The sequence below is a fragment of the Patella vulgata genome, chromosome 3 (assembly GCF_932274485.2).
Source record: "Patella vulgata chromosome 3, xgPatVulg1.2, whole genome shotgun sequence".
NCBI lineage: Eukaryota > Metazoa > Mollusca > Gastropoda > Patellidae > Patella > Patella vulgata.
In genome coordinates this window covers 84,796,401-84,821,224 of record NC_065881.2, presented here as the reverse complement: position 1 = coordinate 84,821,224, position 24,824 = coordinate 84,796,401, and the positions used below count along the sequence as shown (strand labels likewise).

General features: G+C 36.5%; 2 protein-coding genes across 2 annotated transcripts; one reads left to right on the top strand and one right to left on the bottom strand.

Moving 5' to 3' along the window:
- Window positions 1-3,561: 3,561 nt before the first annotated feature.
- On the bottom strand, window positions 3,562-17,912 carry LOC126816462 (phosphatidylinositol glycan anchor biosynthesis class U protein). Its single transcript, XM_050543066.2, has 12 exons — window positions 17,767-17,912; window positions 16,151-16,215; window positions 15,148-15,216; window positions 14,478-14,540; window positions 13,234-13,337; window positions 12,362-12,462; window positions 11,217-11,320; window positions 9,365-9,522; window positions 8,950-9,093; window positions 7,358-7,482; window positions 6,461-6,603; window positions 3,562-5,720 (listed from the first exon to the last, which is right to left on the bottom strand). The coding sequence occupies exons 1-12, from the start codon at window positions 17,894-17,896 to the stop codon at window positions 5,607-5,609; spliced, it is 1,320 nt and encodes a 439-aa protein (XP_050399023.1). The 5' UTR covers window positions 17,897-17,912; the 3' UTR covers window positions 3,562-5,606.
- A 255-nt stretch (window positions 17,913-18,167) lies between these two features.
- Window positions 18,168-24,350, top strand: LOC126816482 (DNA replication complex GINS protein PSF2). The gene is made up of 5 exons (XM_050543100.2): window positions 18,168-18,404; window positions 20,512-20,626; window positions 21,331-21,430; window positions 22,207-22,333; window positions 23,297-24,350. The coding sequence occupies exons 1-5, from the start codon at window positions 18,312-18,314 to the stop codon at window positions 23,414-23,416; spliced, it is 555 nt and encodes a 184-aa protein (XP_050399057.1). The 5' UTR covers window positions 18,168-18,311; the 3' UTR covers window positions 23,417-24,350.
- Window positions 24,351-24,824: the final 474 nt, after the last annotated feature.

Genomic DNA, 24,824 nt, shown 5'->3' with positions numbered 1-24,824 from the left:
AGATCCAGGTGAGTGAAATTGCGGAGAGAGCAAAACAGAGAAGTAAGAAGTAGCAGATCAAGGATAGTGATATTGTTAAAAACAAGAGGCTCATGAAATTGTTTCGTTCTAAATTGAATGGAAAGATGGCTAAACCGAAATTTCTGTGTCATGTGTCGGATTTATATTCCCCACTAGAAATGAAATGAAATGAAATAAAATGGGGTTTAATGTCCTACTGGCTCGCTAGTCTGGAGGTCGCGTGTTCGATCCCTGCATTGGCCGACGTGGTTTCGCCTTGTGAGTGATGCAGGGCAGCTGTCTAGTCGTTCGTTTTGGCGTGCATGTAAAAGATCCCTTGGCAGTTGGAATTCGATTTAAGAGTGAGCCATAGTACCGCTGCCCGGGAAAAATTTCCCTCATAGCAGACTGCCTTCATTAGCCAATTATAGGAGCATAAACCCCATTTGATTTCATATCTTTTGGGGAATATTTTCCGACACATGACATAAAAATTTCTGTTTAACCATCTTCCCAATCAATGTGGGGTATTTCCATTTTCCATCAAAAAAGTAAGACGCTCCTTTTCCTCCTGTCTAATTCAAATCGAGTTTTATTATTTAATATTTTGCTTATAAAGCAACACCATCCATAATACCAAGGAAACCCATACAGTTGCACGTTTACAGTGATCTGTTTCTGAATGTGGATATGCACCAGACAAAATTACACAAAACAAATCTACGAACAAGACACAATACGCAGAAATCACCAAAAAGGCATATATCAGATTAAGTGAATGAATCCGTGGGCTATCCGTAAGGGCTGTACAGTATCAGGCCTGTAGTGATACAGACTTCACTCAAAATTGAAAAACAATCGGGAATATAACCCAGAAACCTTGTCTATATTCATTCATATGTTAGGCCAACTATGCTTTACTTCACTAAGGGGGGGGGGGGGGGGGGGGGGTGGGTGGCCGAATGGTTAGCTCGCGCGCGCTGTATCATACGGTCTGTCATTGAGCCAACTGGCGGGGTTTCGATTCCCCGGTTGTACGTGACAAGGAGTAGGTTCGCCTGTCCAACCTCGTAGGTTTTCTGCGGGTCCTCCGGTTTCCTCCCACTGCTAAAGACCCCTACGCGCAAGCGAATTATGTAAATAAAATAAACCATATGTTAGTCCCGAAATGACCTAGTTTGTGTCAAGTGGACGTTAAACCCCATTTCTCTCTCTCTCTTTACTTCATTAATACCTGAAAATAGCCACACTTGGCAGCACGGCTGCCAGATTGCCTGGACAATTTTTTAAGTTTGTGAGGTGCGGGGGCCAATTTGGGGAAATTAGTCAAATGTGCCAAAAACCGGCCCTGCATTTCATTTACTTCCTTTTGGCCAATTTTCTTTTTGATACCAAGTGCCAGATTATGGAATGCAATTCGATTATAGCAAACCCACTACCCATCAGACGTACTAGCGTAGATCTGTTTTATATCAATATTGACTTGCGGGTTATTTTACATATGTGGAATTATATCTTTTTTTATAACTCTATTCTTAATGTAATATAAATATGACGTCTAAAACTTGGTAAAGCTCCTTAAAACAGCAATTGGCTGAATTTTCTTCTGGTGTGTAAAAGGTTCTAAAAAGTATCTCAAAACCGAACTTTTGAATCAAATATACAACTGATTGAATACGGTCCGAGCTGTCGTTGTGTCAGACTTTTACCATGTGTACTAAATAATGTTCTGTTTTTTTTGTTTATGTCTTTTTTATGGATTGTTATAATTTTATATTAGTTCTACTTGTGTAAAGCGCCTGGGAGCAGCTCGCTGAGTTGAATTGTCGGCGATATATAAATAAATTATTATTATAATATTATTATAAACGAATATATTTGATATTGTAGGTCACGATAGTGTTTGGCCATTATGCATTGTAATTATACCAAATGTTTCGAACTCTCTCCGCTTGGTGTAACAGGCATTCTATTTACCTCATCCTTTGCCCCACAAATATGAAACCACTAAGGAAATGAAATAAAATGGGGTTTAACGTCCTAAAATTCTGCTCCGACTGGGCTAATGAAGACGGGCATACGCCATACAGTGTGCTATGAGGGAAACTTTGCCGACAGCGGCACGATGGCCTACTCTTATATCGAATTCCAACTGTCAAGGGATCTTTTACATGCATGCCAATGTGTACACGGGACCTCGATTTTTGGTCCCATCCGAACGACTAGACATCTGTCCTTGTCAGGACATCCGTCCTGCATCATTCTTAAGAGAAAACCACGCCGGACCCCACTAAGGATAACTATTTTAGAAATTTTTATCTTTTTTTTTGTTACCATGACATATTTAGTGAAGACTCCATTGCTGCATGCTTCTGTTTAAAGGCTCAATACCACTCTTGTCGTAACTGAATAATATGTCCCAATCTTTATTCTGGTCAACAAATTGCACTATTTTACAATATTCCAATTAATTGATCATACAAAGTTCATCTTAACACACCTAATTTAAAAAATTGGAAAAATTCAACTAAATGATTTGAAAAGCCTGACGTAAAGCTTTTCAAATGTGACTTGGATTTAAAAATATTTTTGAACCCTCTGGACAAGTAAAATAGGATTTAATGGATAATTTACACAAATGGTAAGACACTAACACACCTAGTACTTAGAATAAGGCTATTTTTTTTATTTTCTGGAGCTGTCAAGCCAGCAAGAGTGTTATTGTCCCTTTAAGAACAACAATAGCGGCAATGTCTCATGAGAGAGGGCTTTCATATCCCCCACCCAATTTATCTGTCATCCATCCTGTAACTTTTTTAATGGTCATCTTCTTCTCTTGAACGGCTTGATTTATTTCTAGCAAATTTAAAATATCTTCCTAAGTGTGCCGCGAAATTTTGAACGGAACATAGCTGTGTTTTTCTTTATTTAGTTTGAGTTATTCTATGTGTCTATGACTAGTCTGACGGTTTTATGCCGTCTATGACGTGCCATGTTTGTTTTTCTTTGCAAAATTCAAATATTTTTCATATATATTTAGCCATTTGTGCCGCTATTTTTTCATGTGTTCCAAGAGGTGCCGTTTGCAAAAAAAGGTTGAGAAACACTGGCTTAGACGGCGGGTATTCATATTTGTTCAAATAAAATTTGGGGAGGGGATGAGGAAACTTTATGACTCAATATCTTGGCATTTTTGTTTCATCTCCTAAACTGCTGGATAAATTCCTTGGCTTGGGTGATGCTTATTCACAGTATGGGAAGAGCACCTTAAACAAGGGCCAGTTAGACATTTTCTCAAAATAAGCAAAAGCCCACTATATGAACTAGAAACCTCTGAAAAAATGACATCATCGGCGGCATCTCTAATCCTGACATCATATCAAAAATTGAAGTCCATCAATCCATGTGCAATTGTCCAAAGAACAAACATACCAAGATTAAGTCAATTGTAGCCAAATTCGTTTTGAAGAGCCTTACCCAAAGACTATGATTATCAAGTGTAGGCAAGCAGTTCCTGGTTCAAAGGTTAAAAAGAAGATGGAGAAATTATTTCAACTAGGGTTCTTGTATAAACATATTTTTATTACAAAAATTTTATTCCTAGGTGTGTATAAAGAAATTTACATCAAAATATTATCTAAATAATTCTATGACATGATTTTTTTTAACAGTGGGAGCTATATATCTAGTACGTACCCCGTCTTCATTAGCCCAGTCAGAGCAGAAAAGTAGGAGCTCACACATGAAATAAACTGTAATGGGTGTTTAACGTCTTACTTTTCTGCACCAACCAGGCTAATGAAGATGAACATAGTATTTCATTCCTTTCAAACCACTAGACACTTCTTTCCTTGCCATAAGACGCTGGCTCCCTAGTATTCCCCTCTGCAATGATGTTGTTCAATGATGTTGTTCAATGATGTTGTTCAATGGATCATTGTACTTGTAATGTCTTTGATTTGAATAAAATGACATAAACTAATCAACATTTAGTGAAAGGAGGTAAACCTCTAATTAAATATCATCCATAATATTGAAAATTAAAAACAAGAATTAGAATTCAATATTGGTCAATTTCAATTAATACTGATGTTGTTATCTTGACGTGAAAATATGTGATAGTAATATCCAATATTTAAGACACAATTAAATTTTTTTTAATTAACTCCAAAACTCTGTATTTTTTGGCCATAAATGTTTTGAGCGCCATTTGTAATGACCAAAAAAACCCAACATATCCCAGAAGACAAAGCGGGAGTTATAAAAATGGCTGATTCACAGACGACAAAAAAAATAAAAATGAAAGAAAAAAAACGTGTAGAATGGACTAAGCAGGTGCAAATGACTTTTCTTCAATTTAGATTGTGCGCATATTTCACCCAACATAATTGATTAGAAATTAGAATAAAAATTTTTAAAATTGGATATGAATTACTTTATATACATGAATTACTTTATATACATACACTCATATTATATGAACATGTGCTTTTAGATTTTAGAACCATTTTCGTCTATTTTAAGGTTCCGAAGAATAGAGCTATTTGCCCCTTACACCATAACCCGGGTATCATTTAATCTTGTGTATCTAGCACTAATTTCTTTCACATTCGTTTAATATCAAATCTTTATTTAAAAATTTGTAAAAATCGTTTAAAATCACCAAAAATCATCTAATGTGTACATGTGTCCAGTTTCAAGCTGACCATTCAATTTTGATAATGAGTTTTCAATTTACAAGTGTTTAATTACTCGATCACTGATAAAAAATAAACAACCCAATTGATTATTGATGTATAATTTTTGAACAGTTGTCAGGAAATTAAACCCTTGTAAATTGGACGCTCATTATCAAAATTAGTCAGTTTTAAACTGGACACAAGTACAAATTAGATGATTTTGGGTGATTTTAAACGATTTTATGAATTTTTAAACAAAGATTTGATATTAAATGAATGTGAAAGAAGTTAGTGGTAGATAACAAGATTGAATGATACCCAAGTTACAATGTTAAAAGGCAAACAATACAAGCTTCAATACCGTTCTTATTCTGGTGACATTACAGATTTAACCATTAATAGTTTTAAATATATAGATAGCGCGCTTGTGGAATACTTGCGAAGGGATACACTCTCTTGAACCATTGAATAACCTGAGCGGTATTTAATGGTCATTGAGTTCTGTTTTTATTCTATAACTACATGTAAATTTCAAAATACACTGTACTATCCAGATTACCGATATCAAAAACATATTCACCAATAACGTTAAAATTCATCATAGGTTCCGCCCTTTTTTCTTTCTTTTTTTATAAAAATTGTGGTCGCTAGTGTTGACGTCATTACAGTTTGACGTAATTCTGAAAGTGACGTCATTCTGGACAAAAGTAGTTAATAGCTGTATTCAATGATATTTGCTTGTATTTGCATGTAGAACAGAATAAAATGACATCTGATTTCATCACAATTCATTTTTATAGTTGATAAAACATTTTTCTACTTTGTTTTTTTAAATTGTTTAAATCATTAATCTAAATTAATCTGTGTTGTTTCGCCATTTTTTTGATTAAAATTTTTTCCGTTTTGTGTTGTAAATTGTTCGAATCATTATTCTAATATAATTTGTGTTGTTTCACCGTTTTCTAATTTATGGGTCGTACCATTATATAGATCATATTCTCTTCTTAGAAACGCAAACAGCAGATCCGTTACTAAAAATATCTGTAAAAAAAAACAAACCAAGTATCGTTTTAAATAATGCAGATCTGGAACAATTCTACAAAATAATTTAATTTATATTATCCTTTAAATTATATTATCCTACACCTTCGCCTCACCGGTATCATCTTCTTTTGATCCAGTATCCACGCAGATGTATAAAACCTGTCCAGCTTTAACAACTTACTAAGGGAGTGTTGCCGTACCCTTTCCTGTTTCCAATTCTACAAAATCTTCAGTGGTGTATAAATCAACACAAGAAATGAAATGGGGTTTAACGTCCGACTGGGCCAATGAAGACGGGCATACACCATACTGTGTACTATGAGGGAAATTTTGCCTGGACAGCTGCACTACGGCCTACTCTTATATCGAATTCCAAGGGGTCTTTTTTTACATGCACAGAGAGAGAGAGAGAGAGAGAGAGAGAGAGAGAGAGAGAGAGACAAACTAGGTTATTTCGGGACTCACATATGGTTCAATTTTATTTCAATAATTCGTTTGCGCCTAGGGGTCTTTAGCAGTGGAAGGAAATAGGAGGACCCAGAGAAAACCCAAGAGGTTGGACAGGCGACCGTACTTCCTCACATACACCCGGAGAATCGAAACCATGCCAGTTGACTCAATGACAGACCTTATGACTAAACACACGTGTGTTAACCATTCGCCCCCCCCCCCATCCCACCCCACCCTCAGGAATATGGAAATATAATGAAATGGTGTTTGACACCCTACATACATACCTGAGCAGTTGAAAATACTAATGTTATAGCAAAGTAGAAGTTGGCATTAGCACTTCCAGCGTAAATCCATAGATGCCACAATACAGGAGCGAATACTGTACAACATATATACATACATGCTACAACAAAACTATTACGCATATCTGAAAATATAAAATTAAATGGGGTTTAACATCCAACTGCATCGACTGGATTAATGAAGACAGGCATACAGCATGAGGGAAATATTGCCCGGACAGCGACACTATGACCTACTCTTATATCGATTTCTAACTGTCAAGGGATCTATTACATGCACGACAATGTATTCACAGGACCTCGGTTTTTTCATCTCCTTCGAAGGACTAGACAGCTCTCCTTGCCCTGTACCACTGACAAGGGGAAGATCCTGATGAACTTACCCGGCCAACACCGGGAGCGAACCCGCGACCTCCAGACTAGCGAGCCAGTGTCTTACTCACTTAGCCACTGTGGCTCCTTTTACACTTAGATTAAGATAGTTTCGTAATACCCATGAGTTTGTTTATAACCACTACTACTAATAGTGTCACTATATCAAGTTTAACTACTAATAGTGTCACTATATCAAGTTTATTAGGACATCAAAGTTAATAATACTGGACATTAGAGACAACTATACTGGAAGTTAGAGACTACTACACTGCAAGATAGAGACTACTACACTGCAAGATAGAGACTTCTGTACTGATAGTTATAGACTATTGTACAGGGAGTTAGAGACTACTATATATATACTGCAAGGTAGAGACTTCTATACTGGTAGTTAGAGACTATATATTATACTGGAAGTTAGTTGGCTGGTTCAGTGAGACTACTATACTAGTAGTTAGAGACAATAACTGGAAGTTAATTGGCTGGTTCATCAAGACTACTTACATGAAAATGTATGTTTCCACAATGGTAGTAATGTTAAACAAAGACCAACATCACTGTAACTAGGATACGATTTAAATATACTCGTTAAAAATATTAACATATAGAGGAAAAACACTGGATTCTTCCTGAAATATAATATAAATATATCTTAAACACTCAAAGCACTAGAAGGCTAACAATATTTATTATTTAAAATTTAACTCAAATAAGAACTGAAAAGATTTTTTTTTTTTAGACAAAAATACCCTATGCAGTTTGGTTTAGATCTATTTGATAAGGCCATCTTCAAGTTTGGTAAAGGTCACGCGATGTAAACACTGGACCTAGCCCTAATGCTTACCCTAACCCTAACCCACAATCTCGCCAACAATCACGTGCACTAACCTTATTTACATCTCAGCGACCTTGTCAAAAATTGAGCTGGTCTTAACAAATAGATCTAGCCATGCAGTGTGTTATATGGAAAGTTTTGCTCCAACCATGACGTTTCTGCCTACCATTGTTATTGAATTCAAACAGGATTTGTTGTTCATGCCAACATGTACAACTCAATTTTTCATCTCATTCTTCGCCAGGCCCTCCATCCTGCACCACTGACACAGGGAAACCAAGCTGAGAAATCATAAGGCATATTCTCGGCCAACCGCTCGATTCAACCAGACACCTTCTGGTTAGAGAGGTAGTGCTTTACACATGAGCCATCGTGGCTCCAGACCACTGCTGCTATTTCACCTGTATATTCCAAACATGTCCTATGCCATCATGGCTCCAGACCACTGATGTTATTTCACCTGTATATTCCAAACATGTCCTATGCCATCGTGGCTCTAGACCACTGATGCTATTTCACCTATATATTCCGGGCATGTCCTACACTATTTTCCAAACGTCTGACCAGGAATATGCTCAATCGGACATCAAGACATGGTGAATAATATTCAAAATTCCAAAATTAATTGACACATGATTTTTAAATGTGGCCAGAATCTGTCTGCCTCAAAAACGCTAAGTGTTACACCCCTTTATTTTCTTTTTTTGGTAAAAATGTCTGACAGGGAAAATTTTAATATAGCAACACTGCTCTAGACAATTAAAAAAAAACATCCAAGGTTATAGATGTCGGAGGTTTGAGTTATTCTTCAGCAGCTGACAGACAGACAGACAAAGATGTTGTCATGAAATCAACTGAAAGCAATGAGAAACTCAAATACTAATACGTTTCTCGCGAACCGACGAATCTGATATATTTAAGTATTGAGAATTATGTGTTTGAAATTTGCGTTCTGTTGTTATATCTGTGGACATCAAATAATAACATTCATTTGTGATTTAATATTTCATACATATATATTCCGATACAGAACGCTATTTACATAAATGTTATATGGCACAAATTTCAAATGCATAATTCTCAATACTTAAATATATCAGATTTGTTGGTTAACGAGAAACGTGAAAATACTAATAACATGTTAAAACAGATTGATTTGAATCATTCTTCAATCAATATGTTTTTTCTAGTATGAGGGTGAATTCACCGAAAGACTTTCACAGTTCACAATTCTGAATTCAGAAAATAAATGTACAAGTACCTGAGTTTAACAGCTAAAGGAACTGTATAAACGACTGCGTTTATTTGAAAAACACAGATGAAGAAAACACGGAAATGTTCGAACATCTCCGTAAAAAAATACCAGAATACACCAACATTTGGTGATAGATCAGGAACAGTTAATCTGAAAAAAACGATAAAAAAATATATAGAGTAACTTCTTATCTCCAGACTAATATTACTCTCTTTTGTTTATATACCCCATTACAGAGAGAGAGAGAGAGAGAGAGAGAGAGAAAGAGAGAGAGAGGTCATTTCGATTTCGGGACTAACATATGGTTTAATTTTATTTCAATAATTTGCTTGTGCATATGTTACAAAAAGACTTCAAGGCTTTTCCAGGAGGGGAAATCCCCTGGAGATAAAGCATGAAAAAAAAAAAGAAAAATATTTACATGAATCCATATGTAGAATAGAGAAAACTCCATGATCCTTCCATAACACACGATAAACCTAATAATACCATCAACCAACCAATAGATAGAAGACATGTTCGTGTGTAACTAAATATAGCCCCAGAACTGTTATATGATGTAACACTCTTTGGTGAAGTCTAAAATGACAAAAAAAATCAACAAATAAACAAAGTATAAAAAGGTTTGAAATAGGTGTTGATTTTTAGAGAATTTGGAGAGAGGAATGGGATTTAATGTCCACTTGACACAAAATTAGGTCATATCGGGACTAACATATGGTTCTATTTTTTCTTCAATAATTTGTTTGCGCGTAGGTTTCTTTAGCAGTGGGAGGAAATCGGAGGACCTGGAGAAAAGCCACGAGGTTGGACAGGTGCCCCTCATCCTTGTCCCGTACAAGCGGGGAATCGAAACCGCACCCCTTGACACAATGATCCAACGCGCACGTGTTAATCATTGTGTCACGCAACCCTGCTAGCAAGTTTGATGGATGGTATAGATAAACACACGGCAAGACACCCAAACAAAACCTACAAGACTAACCTGCTCTCAACAAGACAAACAAACTTGCGTTAATCAACAAACTTGTCAGGGGGATCACGATGGTTAAGTTGGTAAGGCGCTGACTCACTAGCCTGGCGGTCGGTTGTTCTATCCCTGCATTCGCCGAGAAAGTTCAACCAGATTTTCTGGCATGGTTCCCCCTTGCCGGTGATGCAGGACGGAGGGCCTGACAATTTTATCACTTATAAAGGACCATATTTTTAAAAAAAAATTTATTTGCCCATACATAGGGTGACTCACGCACCTACAGAAATACAGTCAACCGCTGATAGTTCGAGACTACCACTGAAGCGTGCACATTCGCCGTGTCGAGGCCAACTTTCTGACAGTATGATACTATAAATAGCCATGGCACGTGCAATTCTCTACAAATCTATCAACTATTACAGCCGTAAAAAAATTATTGTTGACGATTTTCAATAGCAGTAAAATTAAGCTTCTTGGTTATTACAGCAGATTTAGAAATTACGTTCGTTTCATTTTTTAAATCGCTTTATCATTAACAGTACCGTTAAGAGCGGCATCTTTTGGTTTAGTACAAATAATATCTCTGAAACACTCGGGTAAGGCAGGAACATGATACTAGCAGTAGTTTCATTTTACTTTTACAAGCTTCTTAAAACAATTGTTGAGCTAGCTAACGTGCTCATTTCTAAATTCAATTTCTTGTTCTAGCTTTCTGTTATGTTTCGTAAAAAAGTAGTCTTGATTATCCCGACCTGTCAATCAGCCCTAGAATGGTCGATAGACTGGTTAAGCGAGACTAATTTCAAAACAAGGGCACGTAACCTATCTTTTACTCAAAAGTGTCTGGATGTTATGGACGACACATGGAACCAGTTTTCAGTCTATTATTTATACATGATTAATGGTCATAGCTTATTAAGTACAACATGATCGTTTATTTAGTGACTATAATTGTGTGAAACTGATTTGAGGCTTGGCATATATATAAATATTGTGGCGAAATTGTCGAGATATATGGAGATATTTATTTATGGTGGGTCACCCTACCATACAGTTCTATTAGGCATAAAAGTTTTGATAAACCTATCCAATTGTCAAGCAATAATTCAGCCCTTCTGCTCAATGTACTACTGAAATGAAATTGAGTTTAATGTCCTACTTTTTGGTACAAACCGAACTAATAAAGATGGTCATATATATTATATATACAGACATATAAGTTGAACTCACCTGAAATATATAGAGGAATATATAAGTTGAACTCACCTGATATATATAGAGAAATATAAGTTGAACTCACCTGATGAATATAGAAATATAAAGCCACAGGTGCAACTAATATAAATGGATAAAATGATTGGTATGTTGCCACGGCAATGAAAAAAGTACATAGAATCAATTTATCTGAAAAATAAAAAACATAGTTTTTAATATTTACTAATGGACATTCATAATCTAATTAAAATTTATCTTTCTCACACTCCATCTGTATGGCTCAGTTTTTTAACACTACATCACTGTAACCTGGGTATCATTTAATCTTGTGTATCTAGCACTAATTTTGTTCACATTCGTTTAATACCAAATCTTTGTTTAAAAATTCGTAAAAATCATTTAAAATCACCAAATATATCATCTAATTTGTCTAGTTTAAAGCTGACTGATTAAGTTTGATAATGAGTGTTGCTAATATTTATTATACATTACATGTACCAGAAATCAAATGATAATTTTAAGCTGTTTGGGTTATCGGAAATCATTGAAAATCAACAGGATTCTTCAAAGAAACACTGTGTATTAATTTCAGATCAAGAGGAAAAAAACTTTAGCCACTACAGCATCCACATGATTTTTCAAATTGTTCAAGGGCCATAGCTCTAAAAGTAATTATTGGAAATCATTAGACTTTTTCGTTTAATGACCTTGGACTTAAACACTGTGTATATGAAGTTAAAATGGATGGGATAATAACTTCTGTAGTGTCTACAGCATTTCTTCAAAAAGATCAATTTTAGCCTCTGGAACAATTGTGGCTGACAGACTGACACGTGGGTGAGGACAATATAAATGAAATGAAATGGGGTTTAACATCCTACTGTTCTGCTCTGAACTGGGCTAATAAAGATAGGCTTATGCCATATAGTGTGCTATGAGGGAAATTTTGCCTGGGCAGTGGCACAATGGCCTACTCTTATATCAAATTCCAACTGCCAAGGGATCTTTTATGTACACGCCGATATGTACACGGGACTTCGGTTTTCCGTCCCATCTGAACAACTAGACAGCTGTCCTTGTCAGGCCCTCTGTCCTGCACCACTGACAAGGAGAAACTTTCTCGGCCAATGCAGGGATAGAACATGTGACCTCCAGATAGCGAGCCAGGGTCTTACCCACTTAGCCACCGTGGCTCCCAGAGGACAATATAAAAAATATATCTCTACTTACTGTGTAACATATAGTAGAAGATATAAATGACAGCTAAATTTGACACCGAGGCCGTTGATCTGGCTAAACATGTTGATATAGTGTAAGGATTTAAAAAATGCCTGAAACAAAGAGATGGAGAAATGGGGTTTAACATCCACTCGACACAAACTAGGTCAATTTGGGACTAACATATGGTTCAATTTTATTTCAATAATTTGCTTGTATGTAGGGATCTTTAGCAGTGGGAGGAAAACTGGAGGACCCGGAGAAAACCCATGAGGTTGGACAGACAACCCTATTCCTTGTCACGTACAACCAAGGAATCAAAACCACGCCAATTGACTCAATGATTGACACAGGCTAACCATTAGTCCATCCTCCACCCCCCTATGACTGAAATAATTAAAACATATATCTATAAACATACATGTAATATAAGCTGTAGCATAACGCGGGGAGATTAATTTTAACTAAACTATGGGAATATCTAACTCTAAAAGATGTTTTCGTTGGATCTGTACCTGCCATGAATATAATATAAGCTTCTGTTATTCCTGATAACCAATGTTTTGTCAGTAGAATTGTGAGATAATCAAACAGAGATTATATTTTTAGAATGTAGTCTTGAGTGGTGCCTGATTGTAGAATCAGCAATGTTCTGAATTAAAATTGAGTGACATAGAATTGAGTTCTGTGTTAATCCTGATAACCAGCATTTCGTAAGTTAAACTGTAATTAGCAACAGTGAACATATTTTAGTTTTGCTTGGTAGAGATATTTTCTTTTTTAGGCTGGCACCTGGTCCGTTGCCCAATATTCTTATGTCTACTCAACTGTAGGCCTTTGACATTCTGAAAATGCGAGCGTATAAAAACATACATAAAACTTACACTGCGATAACATAACTTCCTAAATGTCTCAAATCTTTCGACCTCAAAATAATCTTCTCAACATCAACCGAATATTTCTTCACCCCTTCAGCCTGTTGTTTTAACTGTTAAATATAAGTTACATGTACCATTTGATAAATATGCCTAACAAGGACAGCTGTCTAGTCATTCAGATGGGATGAAAAACTGAGGACCCGTGTATACATTGGCGTGCACATAAAAGATCCCTTGGCAGTTGAAATTTGATATAAAAGTAGGCCACAGTGCCGCTGCCAGTTGACTCAATGACAGGCCTTAAGATACAGCGCGCACATGCTAACAATTCGGCCACCAAAACATGTAGTGAAGTAATCAGACGATAAGTTCAGCTGTTTGAGTTATTGGAAATCATGAAACATCAATAAGATACCATTCATCTCATGAATTTAAAACACTAGGTACAATTTGCAAACCACTGAATGATAATAAACTTTAGCCCCAAGAGAGTTCACAAGATTTTGCAAGCGTTAAAAGGGCAATAACTCTGATAATGGAAATCAATCGGCATCTTTGTCTTATGAACTTAAACTCTAAATGTCAAGGCAATCAGATAATAACTTTAGCCTCTAGAGCAGGGGTATCAAAATCATTTCGTTTCAGCGGCCATATAAACTAAAATTTTACACCAAGTGGGTCGGAGATATACACAAATTCTAAAAACAAAGCCAAACGTCCTTGAACTTTACTGAATTCTAAAAACAAAGCCAAACATCTTTGACACAGGTAATGTTTTAGACTGGTTTCCAAATTGTCAAGATATAATATTGAACACAACATTTCGTATTACATGCAACTTAGATATCTATGACATACAGAACAGAGATTTACTGAAACTGGAAAACAATAATAAATGATTTCCACTGCTAGTTTCAAAGAATTATTGACATGTCTGTTTGTGCACGGGCCACATTTAAACCCTTGACGGGCCGGATCTAGCCTGCGGGCAGCATGTTTGACATCCCTGCTCTAGAGTGACTACAATCAATTATGGATGACAGACAGAGGTGACAATAATATACGACAACAATTCAATGAAGGCACAAAATAAAAACACACTGGAAGATCCCGAGGTACTGTCCTGGTCATCACCTGATTCGATGCAGGGACCTTGTGGTTATTGTACTAGTGCTTTATTCACTGAGCAACCGGTTGGTAAATATATAAATAACTAGGGTTGTTCATCAAGAATAAATACCGGTACTCACCTTGTAAACAGCAAATTTATTAGTAATTGACAATAATAACAAACCCATCCATAGATCTAGAATCTGTAAAATAAAATAAAATCAAAATCTGTTGAAAGAATGTAGGTAATCGGGATTTAATGTCGTGAGGACATTTTACGGCAGTCATTAGGAGACTAGAATACAGGTGTGGACAATTTTGCCAAGACAGCAGTATTTTGCCTTCTCTTCTTCAAATTCTAATGCCAAGGGATCTACCAAAAATGTACAAGGGTTCTCAATTTTCCTTCGCATCCCACTGACCAGGCACACAATACTTGTCCGCCATGCTAGCATCAACTCTGCTGTCTAGTGAGAATAAAGCTTGAAATATCCAGAAAGGCTCTTCTTGGCCCACACCAGGAGTCTGCTAAAAAGAGTCATACTCACTTTGACCCACCAAACTGACCATTTAAAAAAAATACTTCTGCATTTTACTGGATTAGAGTGAGAGATAGAGAAATGCGGGTTGATCCAATCGACACAAACTAGGTCATTTCGGGACTAACATATGGTTCAATTTTATTTCAATAATTCGCTTGCACGTAGGGGTCTTTAGCAGTGGGAGGAAACTGGAGGTTCCGGAGAAAACCCATGAAGTTGGTACTGGATTAGAACAGCAATGTTTATATATATATACTTGTTTACTTACCACAAAGAAATATTTACTTCCAGTAGGAAAATTATTGACAATCTCCATGATTTTTAACAGAATTGGTGTCTAAAATAAAAGAAAAGTCGTCAAAATTAGATGAAAATTAAGTACTTTGTTGTGCAATATGTCTTGAAATAACTAAACTTTTAATTTGGGCCAAATTATCAAAAATAAAATTGTCAGTTCCGTTGATGTGTTTTGTGGAATGGCAGCCTGTCTTTGTTAAAGTTTTACGTCCATAGATAAAGCCAGCATTTAGATATAATCAATTTCTTGGAGACTGTTTTGCTGCAAGTTAGTAAATAAGCCAAGGTTTAGCTCCTTTTACTTATTCTCTTTTAGCATTTTCCAAGATTCTATCTGGATTATCGTCCTTTTTGTTGTTAATTTTTTAAAAAAAAAATTATGTTTATTTCTTGCAATGTCTGTATGTACACGTAGATGTTTTGTCAGCAGATTTGTCTTGTTCCAGACATCAGCCATTTAACTCACTAGAAAGAAAGACAGAAATGGGGTTTTACGTCCACTCGACACAAACCAGGTCATTTCGGGACTAACATATGGTTTAATTTTATTTCAATGATTCGCTTGAGCGTAGGGGTCTTTAGTAGTGGGGGAAAACCAGAGGACTTGGACAAAACCCATGAGGTTGGATAACCGACCCTACACCTTGTCATGGAATCAAAACCCTGTCAGTTGACTCAATGACAAACAATGATACAGCGCACACATGCTAACCATTCGGCCATCCCCCCCTCCCCCCCCCTCACTATTAAAGCCATGTGGATTATTTGTGTAGTTGATATCTCATGTTATAATGATTCAAGCATGATCAAATGGATATTAAATGAAATCGGTTTTAACGTCCTACTTTTCTGCACCGACTGGGCTAATGAAGATGCTAAATGATAAATAAACTCCCTCTACATTTGGAACATGAAGTGTTTATCTCCAGATCAGACTGCCAGAACAACAACCAATAAAATAATTCTACATGTACCTCATGAAATATATCGCCATCGTATGGTGATATCATGTTCTTCTTTAGAGCCAGGCCTTCCTGTACTAGAAATAAAAACAAACAACTTCATTAGTACATAATTACATATAGTACATGTACAGAGATTCTGGTGGTAAAACAGTGGTCACTCAATGACTTATCTTTCTAGACACTGAGCTTACTGAGATTCTTACATCCCATAGAATTTACCACCTGTTCCTTATACTATCCTATAGTACTGTCCAATTAAAATTGGGTAGACTAGACTGGAATACTGAGTTAAAGTTGTGTAGACTGGAATACTGAGTTATAGTTTGTTATTTAAACATACATTATGCAAGAGCTAAAACTGCCTATTGCAGGTCTTTCTTAAGGCCTGAAACGTTCCCTAAATTATTAGACATTAACTTATCCAGACTATAATCAACTCTCGATACCAGCCAGCGATATTTAGCGAACTGGAATAGATTTTTTGCAAAATAATGAAACGTAAAAATCGAGATGGTATTTTATCGTATTGACTTTAGTAATGATGATTGAGGCTAGCCTAAAATTCAAAAGCTAATATCTCGGTTAAGAGTGGAGCAATTTGACTGGAATTTTTAGCATATTCTATTTACATTATCTATTTTTTACCTACTATAGTGAGAACTGTCAACTCTCTAGCTAATCTCCCATAATGCCCCTTTAAGGAAATGAAACAGGGTTTAATGTCCTATTAATCCGCATCAACCGGATCAATGAAGATGGGCATACATATAAGACATGCAATGTCTTATGGTAGAAATTTTACCCTGGCAGTGGCGCTACAACCCGCTGTCATTACGATTTCCAGGAGACTTTTAAAGTGCTACCACAAAAGTCCTCTATTTTTTTGAACACTCAAAAAGCGTATAATTCTACTGACAAGCGGGGATCAGACTGGAAAATCCTGACAAAGTTTCTCGGACAACAGCTTTATTGTTTTTCAGCAATGTACAACTGAAGAAGTATGTCCAACTTCCATTACTAGTTTTATAACAAAGATGGGCGCACTTTATACCTTAAGGGATATTTACTCGGACAGCAGCATTCTGCCTGATCTTCACAAAATTTCAACTGTCAAGGGTTAATTTACTATTTATGTGCATGCCAACATTTATACCTACACAGGACCTAAGTTTTTCTTCACATCGGGATAACTGAAGCTGTCCCTTTGTTATACACCACTGACAAGGAGAAATCATCCTTAAAGATCTGAAGGCAGTTTCTCGGTCAACATTGGGATCGAATCCCGGATCTGGCCAACATTGGGATCGAATCCCGGATCTGGTAAGTGAGTCTGAGCCAGCATCTCCTCATTGCGCCACTACTGTAACTGTGGGCGTGCAGACTCGATCCCCATGTTCTTAACAACATTTACCGCAAAAACACAGGTGTTCTTGCCACTTGGTACATGTATAATTGGATAGAATTAAAATATTGTTACACAAATATAGACAGCTTAAATTTTCATCAATTCACTTATATTAGATCTAGACTACCGGTACTGAACTGAGTCAGTGAGATCACATTGACACAAAAGTAAATTGAATTAGGTTTGATAGATTGGTCAAATGAAAAGTAATTTGATATACCTCTTTCCCAGGCGGTAAGTGGGGTTATTACTTCGTTCTTGTTCGCTACCCATTGTGGTAAATCAGTCTGTAGTAGAATTAAACGGACAACAACACCAACAATAAACAATAACCCTACGGTTATCGCCATCTTGAAACACGGCAAAACAAACCTGCCGGAAATCTCTAATTTCGGAGCTTGGATCCAGGATGACGGCTATTTTCGTTTTCCCAGTTTTACACCCAAAACTAAAAACAAACCAAAATATCAACATTAAAATATTTTTTGTAATTTAAAATTTACATTGAAATAACAATCTCGTCATTCAATGGTCATGAATTTAAACAAAATAATTATTACGCTCGGGTTGAATCCTAGATTCCATTTTAGACTATGCTATTTGTTTCAGCCTTGACCTTTATTAGCAATATGGCGGTAAAAACAAGTTACGAAGAATGAGAAGCAAACTTGTTGCCGATTTCAGATGATTATTACATGACATTTCACAACCAAATTGTTTGTTTAAGCTTTGAGCTTTTATTAAATATTTCTGTTAAGTTTAAAGATGATGGACCCGGCTGAAGTCGAATTTTTAGCCGAAAAAGAGTTGGTAACGATTGTCCCCAACTTTGCACAAGACAAAATATTTCTGATTGGAGTGAGTTATCAATTAAAAGGGGCAATAACATCCTGTACAAAAACATCCTTTAACTTGGTCTCTGAATGGACAAAGTCCTTTGATCATTCCTGTCCGTTTCTATTAAGCTGCAATTTAAAATTAATGAAAAATAGAAGCTATAAAGAACCTCAAACAAAACAGCTGTAAAATATAAAACAGAGGTTGGGGGTAGGGTTATAGACATAACGGCCCTAAACCAGAACGGCCCAAAAATTTGGTCATAACGGCCAAAATATTTGGTCGAAACGGCCAAAATATTTAGTTGAAATGGCTAAACAATTTAGTCATAACAGCCAAGAAAATATAAACCATATTTTACATGCAGGAAATGATATTTATTCACAAAGATATTGCCTAACAGATAATATAAATACATACATTAGCTAAACATTAATTTAATACATGAAAAAAAAACCCCGAATGGATTGCTTGTTGTTTATTAAAGATTTAACGTCCAATACAGGTTGGTTTAATTAAATTATTTACACTTGAAAATTGTTAAAAACACAAAAGTCTTTTACCTTTATTACCTAATCACTGATCAGAGGGTGTGAAGTACCTAATTAGGGATTATTCAATCAGTTGATTAATTAGTACTCATCTCTTTCCTTTGTCTGATGAATGAATTGTTATTTTTGTCAAATGATAAAAGTCAATTCTTATTTTTATCAAAGATAAGTATAATATTTGCTCAGACCACGTATGACAGAATTGAACCACCTTGTTAGCTAATCCAAAATAGATATAATATGCATACAGGAAACGAAATTAGATCCAAAACAGAAGGACCCAAAACTGACTGGGTTCACTACTTTAGTGCATTAGGTGTAGTTATTCCTGAATTTAATGTTAATATAATATAAAAGATAGGTTGCCAGGCAATGGAACATACGCCCACAGCAGCTAAATCGTCCGGGCAGTCTACAAGAGTTGTCGCATATTTTTACTTTTTTCGATAATGAAACATTTATAATACACTAAAATCTGATTAAGATTAACAACTCATAAAGTAATTATCAGAAAATCATTAGAATTTGTTTGGTTTTTATAAAGTTCTGCCCCATGCTAACATTTAGTATACAAAACATTTAATATCATGGATTTAGCTGTTTAGTTATCAAAATTCATTAAAAATCAATATACTTGTTCTTCTCAAGACCTTAAACTCTGTAAATCAACCTATCCATAATATTATCATATCTAACGTATTGGATGTTAAATCTTTAATAAACAACAACAATATCTTGTTTTTCATTAAATTAAAATGTTTGGCCGTTATGACCAAATCTTTTGGCTGTATAACCAAACTGTTTGGCCGTTATGACTAAAATAGGGCCGATTTGACCAAACCTGTTTTTGGCCGTTATGGCATAGGGCCGTTATGACTACATCCCTGGGGGTAGAGCGGTACAGTAGCGGTCAGAGAACTTTCTCTGTTCTGAGACCGGCTTCGAAGTAACAACCTCTGAATAATCTCCTAGGAGATCTTCGATTTTCATTTCCAAAGTGAGCCATGTTACAATTCTGCCAGTCCTGAATATAGATGTCAAGGTGAGAGCAGGATTGTGATGTAATCAAAAGTTGGTTATAAATGATGGGGGACCACACCACACACAAAGAATTACACAAGACAAACCTATGGACAGGACACCACAAACAACAAATAGGTTACACATATCAGGTCCGGTGAAAGGATCGGGGGGCTAGTCGTAAGTATCCACTGCCCTGTATAGTCCTGGGCCGGTAGTGATACAAACTTCACTCAAAATGAAAAACAAACTTAACTATAAGGGACACAACTCAAAGAAAAAGGGGAATATTTCCCAAATGTTGTATCATGCTACATATAGAGTGGCAATATGGCAAAATGTCTGCCTCTTTCCGAGCCTTTTTATAGTTACATCAGACATTCTTTGGAACATTCCTAAAGCATTAACAGAGACAAAAATTTGATTAAGACTATGGATGGAGAAAACGACTCATTTGGGCCGTTCACCTGTCATATTTCATGACTGCAACTTGATACTCCCTGGAAATCACAGGATTGTTCTAGACATATTTGAAATGGTAAAATTGAATGTTTCAGGGAGATATTGGACCTCTGAATCCAGGTTTACCAGTTCAAATACCATTATGGATGGCAGTCAATTTAAAACAAAGACATAAATGTAGAGTTGTTCCCCCTGATTGGATGGATGTTGGTAAGTTAAAATTTTGAAATAGGATAGGAATGGACTTAGTTATTAGTTCAGTGCTAGGGAGACGAATATTAACCACACATCAGTGTTTCTGTTTACATGTTTATCCAGCCTGGTCATTAGGCATCTGTCACAGGCTTTGTCAGACACAAATTATCTCATAACTTCTATCTATATAAATAACAATGGACCCAGGGTTAATAACGCTTCGTAACCGAGCTCTACGGCCACATATGTGGTATCAATTTATCCAGCATGATCCTGTAAATGTTTTAGGCCACCAAATTTGGGCCCTGGGCGAATTGGGCCCCTCAGCAAAATTTGGGCCTTGGGCGAAGCTGGGTATCCTGCTAGTATAGCAGATGTTTTGTGCCTGATAAAGTCTGTGCCATGGACCTTATGTCCAGGCCTGTATATTTACATTGTGTGATAATTTGTGTCTAATAAAGTCTGTAACAGATGCCTTATGTCTGGACTTAATGTAATTCTTCTCCAATTCCAATTGTCAAAGAGTCTTTTACACCACTCCAGTGTGTGTATACATGTATTGGTGGGGTGGACCTTGGATGAATAGGATGGCATTACGTAGATAGGAAAGTCCTCTTGGTGAGCAAGCCAGCGCCTCCCTCACTGTACTCCTTTGCTCTTTCATGTTTATCATAATGAAATTGCTTGACGTTCGATGACTACAAATTTTAATTTAATAGAGAAACTTGAAGACAAGAAGCAAGAAGAAACAGATTCTAAATTCTTTACTCCAATGCCGAGTAAATATTATATGGAAGTTACCCAGATATTATTAAAATGGTAAGTTTGGTGCTGATGTGGCGTTAAATATCATTTCCTTTATTTAAAATAGTAAGATTTATAATCTTTAGATAAAAATCACAAGCACCAAAAATACAAAAATTTCCGTTACTGTTAGAGTTATAAACCGATCAGTTTGAAATTTCTATTAATTACTTTTCGATCAGGAACTGAGCCCCAAGTGAAACTTATCATTTTGTTCTTCTTCTTGGGGATGGGAGCCACGGTGGCTAAGTGAGAAAGATGCTGGCTCGTTGACTTGGAGGTCTCAGGTTCGATCCCCGTATTGGCCAAGATTGTTCATCAGGATTTTTCAGCGTGGTTTCCCCTTGTCAGTGGTGTAGGATAGAGGACCTGACAAGGAGAGCTGTCTAGTCATTCGGATTGGACAAAAAAATGTTGTCCCTTGTACACATTAGGGGTGCTGCTGTGGGTATGTTCCATTGGCTGACAACCCATTTACAGTGCTACAGCAGATGAGAGAGAGAGAAATGGAGTTTAAAGTCCACTCGACACAAACTAGGTCATTTCAGGACTAACATATGGTTTAATTTTATTTCAATAATTCGCTTGCACGTGGGAGGACCCGGAGAAAACCCACGAGGTTGGACAGGCGACCCTACTCCTTGTCACGTACAACCGGGGATTCGAAACCACGCCAGTTGACTCAATGACAGGCCTTATGATACAGCGCGCACATGCTAACCATTCGGCCATCCACCCTCCCAACAACTGACGATGTTAGAACATATATTAATTGTATTGTATATTTACAGTGCTACAGCTGATATACCTCGAGCTGACGATGTTAGAACGTTAATTAAAGATATATGGGATTTACGTATAGCTAAACTAAGAAGCAGTATTGATACGTTTATAAAAAGTGATGCTACACATGCCAAGGTAAAACCAATCTGAATAAAATACAAATCTATACTTCATTTCGTTTTTTTATACTTTTGATGGCCTCTACTACATGAAGATCTGATCAGTTCTAGTGGAAGGTTGTGTCAGAGGTCATCCGAGCGACCTTTGACCCTATGATGGCAGACATTTGATCAACCAATCAGCGTTGCTGTTTCTAGTGGGTTACCCACAGTTCCGTGCACCTAGCGCCAAAAACTCGCCGTAACAGTCCTTTTCATTGGCTAATCCCTCACATCATCCAGAATGCAGGTTATATAACAACTCTTCCAGATCCTAGTGTAGTAAAGACAAGTAAAATGAAATTTTGAACTATAAAAAACGAAACGAAATAGGATATGTGCTTTAATCAGAATGTGGTAAATTAGAATTTTATTTGTAAGGTCTCTGGTTCACTCCTGGTGGTGGCCGAAAAATTTTCCGGCATGGTTTCCCTTTGTCGGTAGTGCATGACGGAGGGGTTGGCATGGAAGTGCCTAGTTGTTTATATGGGATAAAAAAAACTAAAGTCCTATGTACACATTGGCATGCACAGAAAAGAGCATGTGACATTTGAAATACGAAATAACAGTACGCTGTAATGCTATACAGCTGTACTGGTAATTCTCTCAGATTAATGGCTGACTGTTTTAAATTTTGGGTCTAGAGATTGCCGGGTTTGATTCCTAGCGTGCATTAAGAAAACCCTTCATGATTTTTCAAGCCCAGTTCTCATTTGTTATTCTCTGCCGACTATATCAATAAGCTTGATCAGTGTTGGGGGTATTCTCTGCAGACTATCAGAGATGGACCTTTTCTTTTAATTCAAGCATTGATATTTTTGGTTTGTTTTCTTAATTAAATGTTAAATCATTAATTTTAGTAAATTTTAGTATTAAGCTGTGAATAATTAAATATTGTCCAGAATATGCCTGATTTAATAAGTTCTTTTTTTATTTCTAGCTGAATCATTTGACGTTAATGGAGATCAATACAGTCAGATCATTTTTAACCCTTTCACTCGATCAGATGCACATTTTAAGGACAAATTTAACTGGTGGAATTAAACCAACACAAGACTGAACACGGTGAACTGTTTGTAGAACTTCAGTCTATTCTCACAGTGATTAAAGGACCTTCCGTCTATCCTCACAGCGATTGAAGGACCTTCCATCTATCCTCACAGCGATTAAAGGACCTTCCGTCTATCCTCACAGTGATTAAAGGACCTTCAGTCTATCCTCACAGCGATTAAAGGAACTTCAGTCTATCCTCACAGCGATTGAAGGACCTTCCATCTATCCTCACAGCAATTAAAGGACCTTCCGTCTATCCTCACAGCAATTAAAGGACCTTCAGTCTATCCTCACAGCAATTAAAGGACCTTCAGTCTATCCTTCAGTTTACATCTTGTAATTATGCATTTGGTCTAACTATGAGATTTGTCTCCTGTGTACTGCCTTTAAAGACACATTATGGGAGATTAGATAAAGAGCTGGCAGTTCTCACTGTAGTAGTTAAAAACTAGATAATGTACAGAGGGAATTTGCTGAAAATTTTAGTCAAATTGATCCACTCTGAACCAAGATTTCAGCGATTGAATTTTAGGCCTAGCCTCGATCATCATTACTAAAGTCGGTACGATAAAAAACATAGTCTTGATTATCCATTTCATGATTAAATCTTAAATGGAAGTAGAACAGCAAATCGGAACCTAATGCAATAAACATCACAGACTAGCGATGACATCGAGAGTTGATTATGGCCTGGATAAGTTAATTAATAATTCAGATGACATTTCAGGCCTAAAGAAAGACCTGAAATCGGCAGATTTAGCATTTGCATAATGTATGTTTAAGAGTAACTGAAGTTCAAGGATTAATCATACCTTTTTAAAACACGCTAGCTCTGTTTTGAGTAGCTGGAATAGACCAAATTTTGTTGATAATTATGTTTTATTTCATGTAATGGTACGCTGTCTTTGTTCCTCACTGCTTTCCCTTTCAACTCTATTTTTTGTAACTTGTATATATGTACATATAAAATATATTTTTATAAAAATAATTCTCATGTTCTTCTTGGAGGGGGTGGAGTAATGTGAGAGTGAGAAAGAAATGGGGTTTAACGTCCACTCAACACAAATTAGGCCAGTTCAGGACTAACATATGGTTTAATTTAATTTCAATAATTCGCTCACAGGTAGGGGTCTTTGGCAATGGGTGGAAACCGGAGAACCTGGAGAAAACCCACGAGGTTGGACAGACGACCCTAATCCTTGTCACGCACAACCGGGGAATTGAAACCATGCCAGTTGACTCAATGGCAGGCCTTATGATACAGCGTGCACTTGCTAACCATTCGGCTACCCAACCCCTCAAAAGTGGACCAAGCACATTGAGATGATCTACATGTTCCTGAAGCAACAACCGCAAGCTAGACTGGTCTGCAATTTCCAAACTTATAGCTACATTATCTCCCTTTACTGCAGACA

Excerpts from the sequence above, each read along its gene's own strand:
- LOC126816482 (XM_050543100.2), top strand. The coding sequence starts at position 18,312 with ATGATGGACCCGGCTGAAGTCGAATTTTTAGCCGAAAAAGAGTTGGTA. Across the intron at positions 18,405-20,511 it reads ACAAAATATTTCTGATTGGA|GGAGATATTGGACCTCTGAA; the intron begins GTGAGTTATCAA and ends TGAATGTTTCAG. Across the intron at positions 20,627-21,330 it reads CCCTGATTGGATGGATGTTG|AGAAACTTGAAGACAAGAAG; the intron begins GTAAGTTAAAAT and ends TTAATTTAATAG.
- LOC126816462 (XM_050543066.2), bottom strand. The coding sequence starts at position 17,896 with ATGGCGATAACCGTAGGGTTATTGTTTATTGTTGGTGTTGTTGTCCGT. Across the intron at positions 15,217-16,150 it reads ATGGCGATATATTTCATGAG|ACACCAATTCTGTTAAAAAT; the intron begins GTACATGTAGAA and ends CTTTTATTTTAG. Across the intron at positions 12,463-13,233 it reads GGAAGTTATGTTATCGCAGT|GCATTTTTTAAATCCTTACA; the intron begins GTAAGTTTTATG and ends TCTTTGTTTCAG.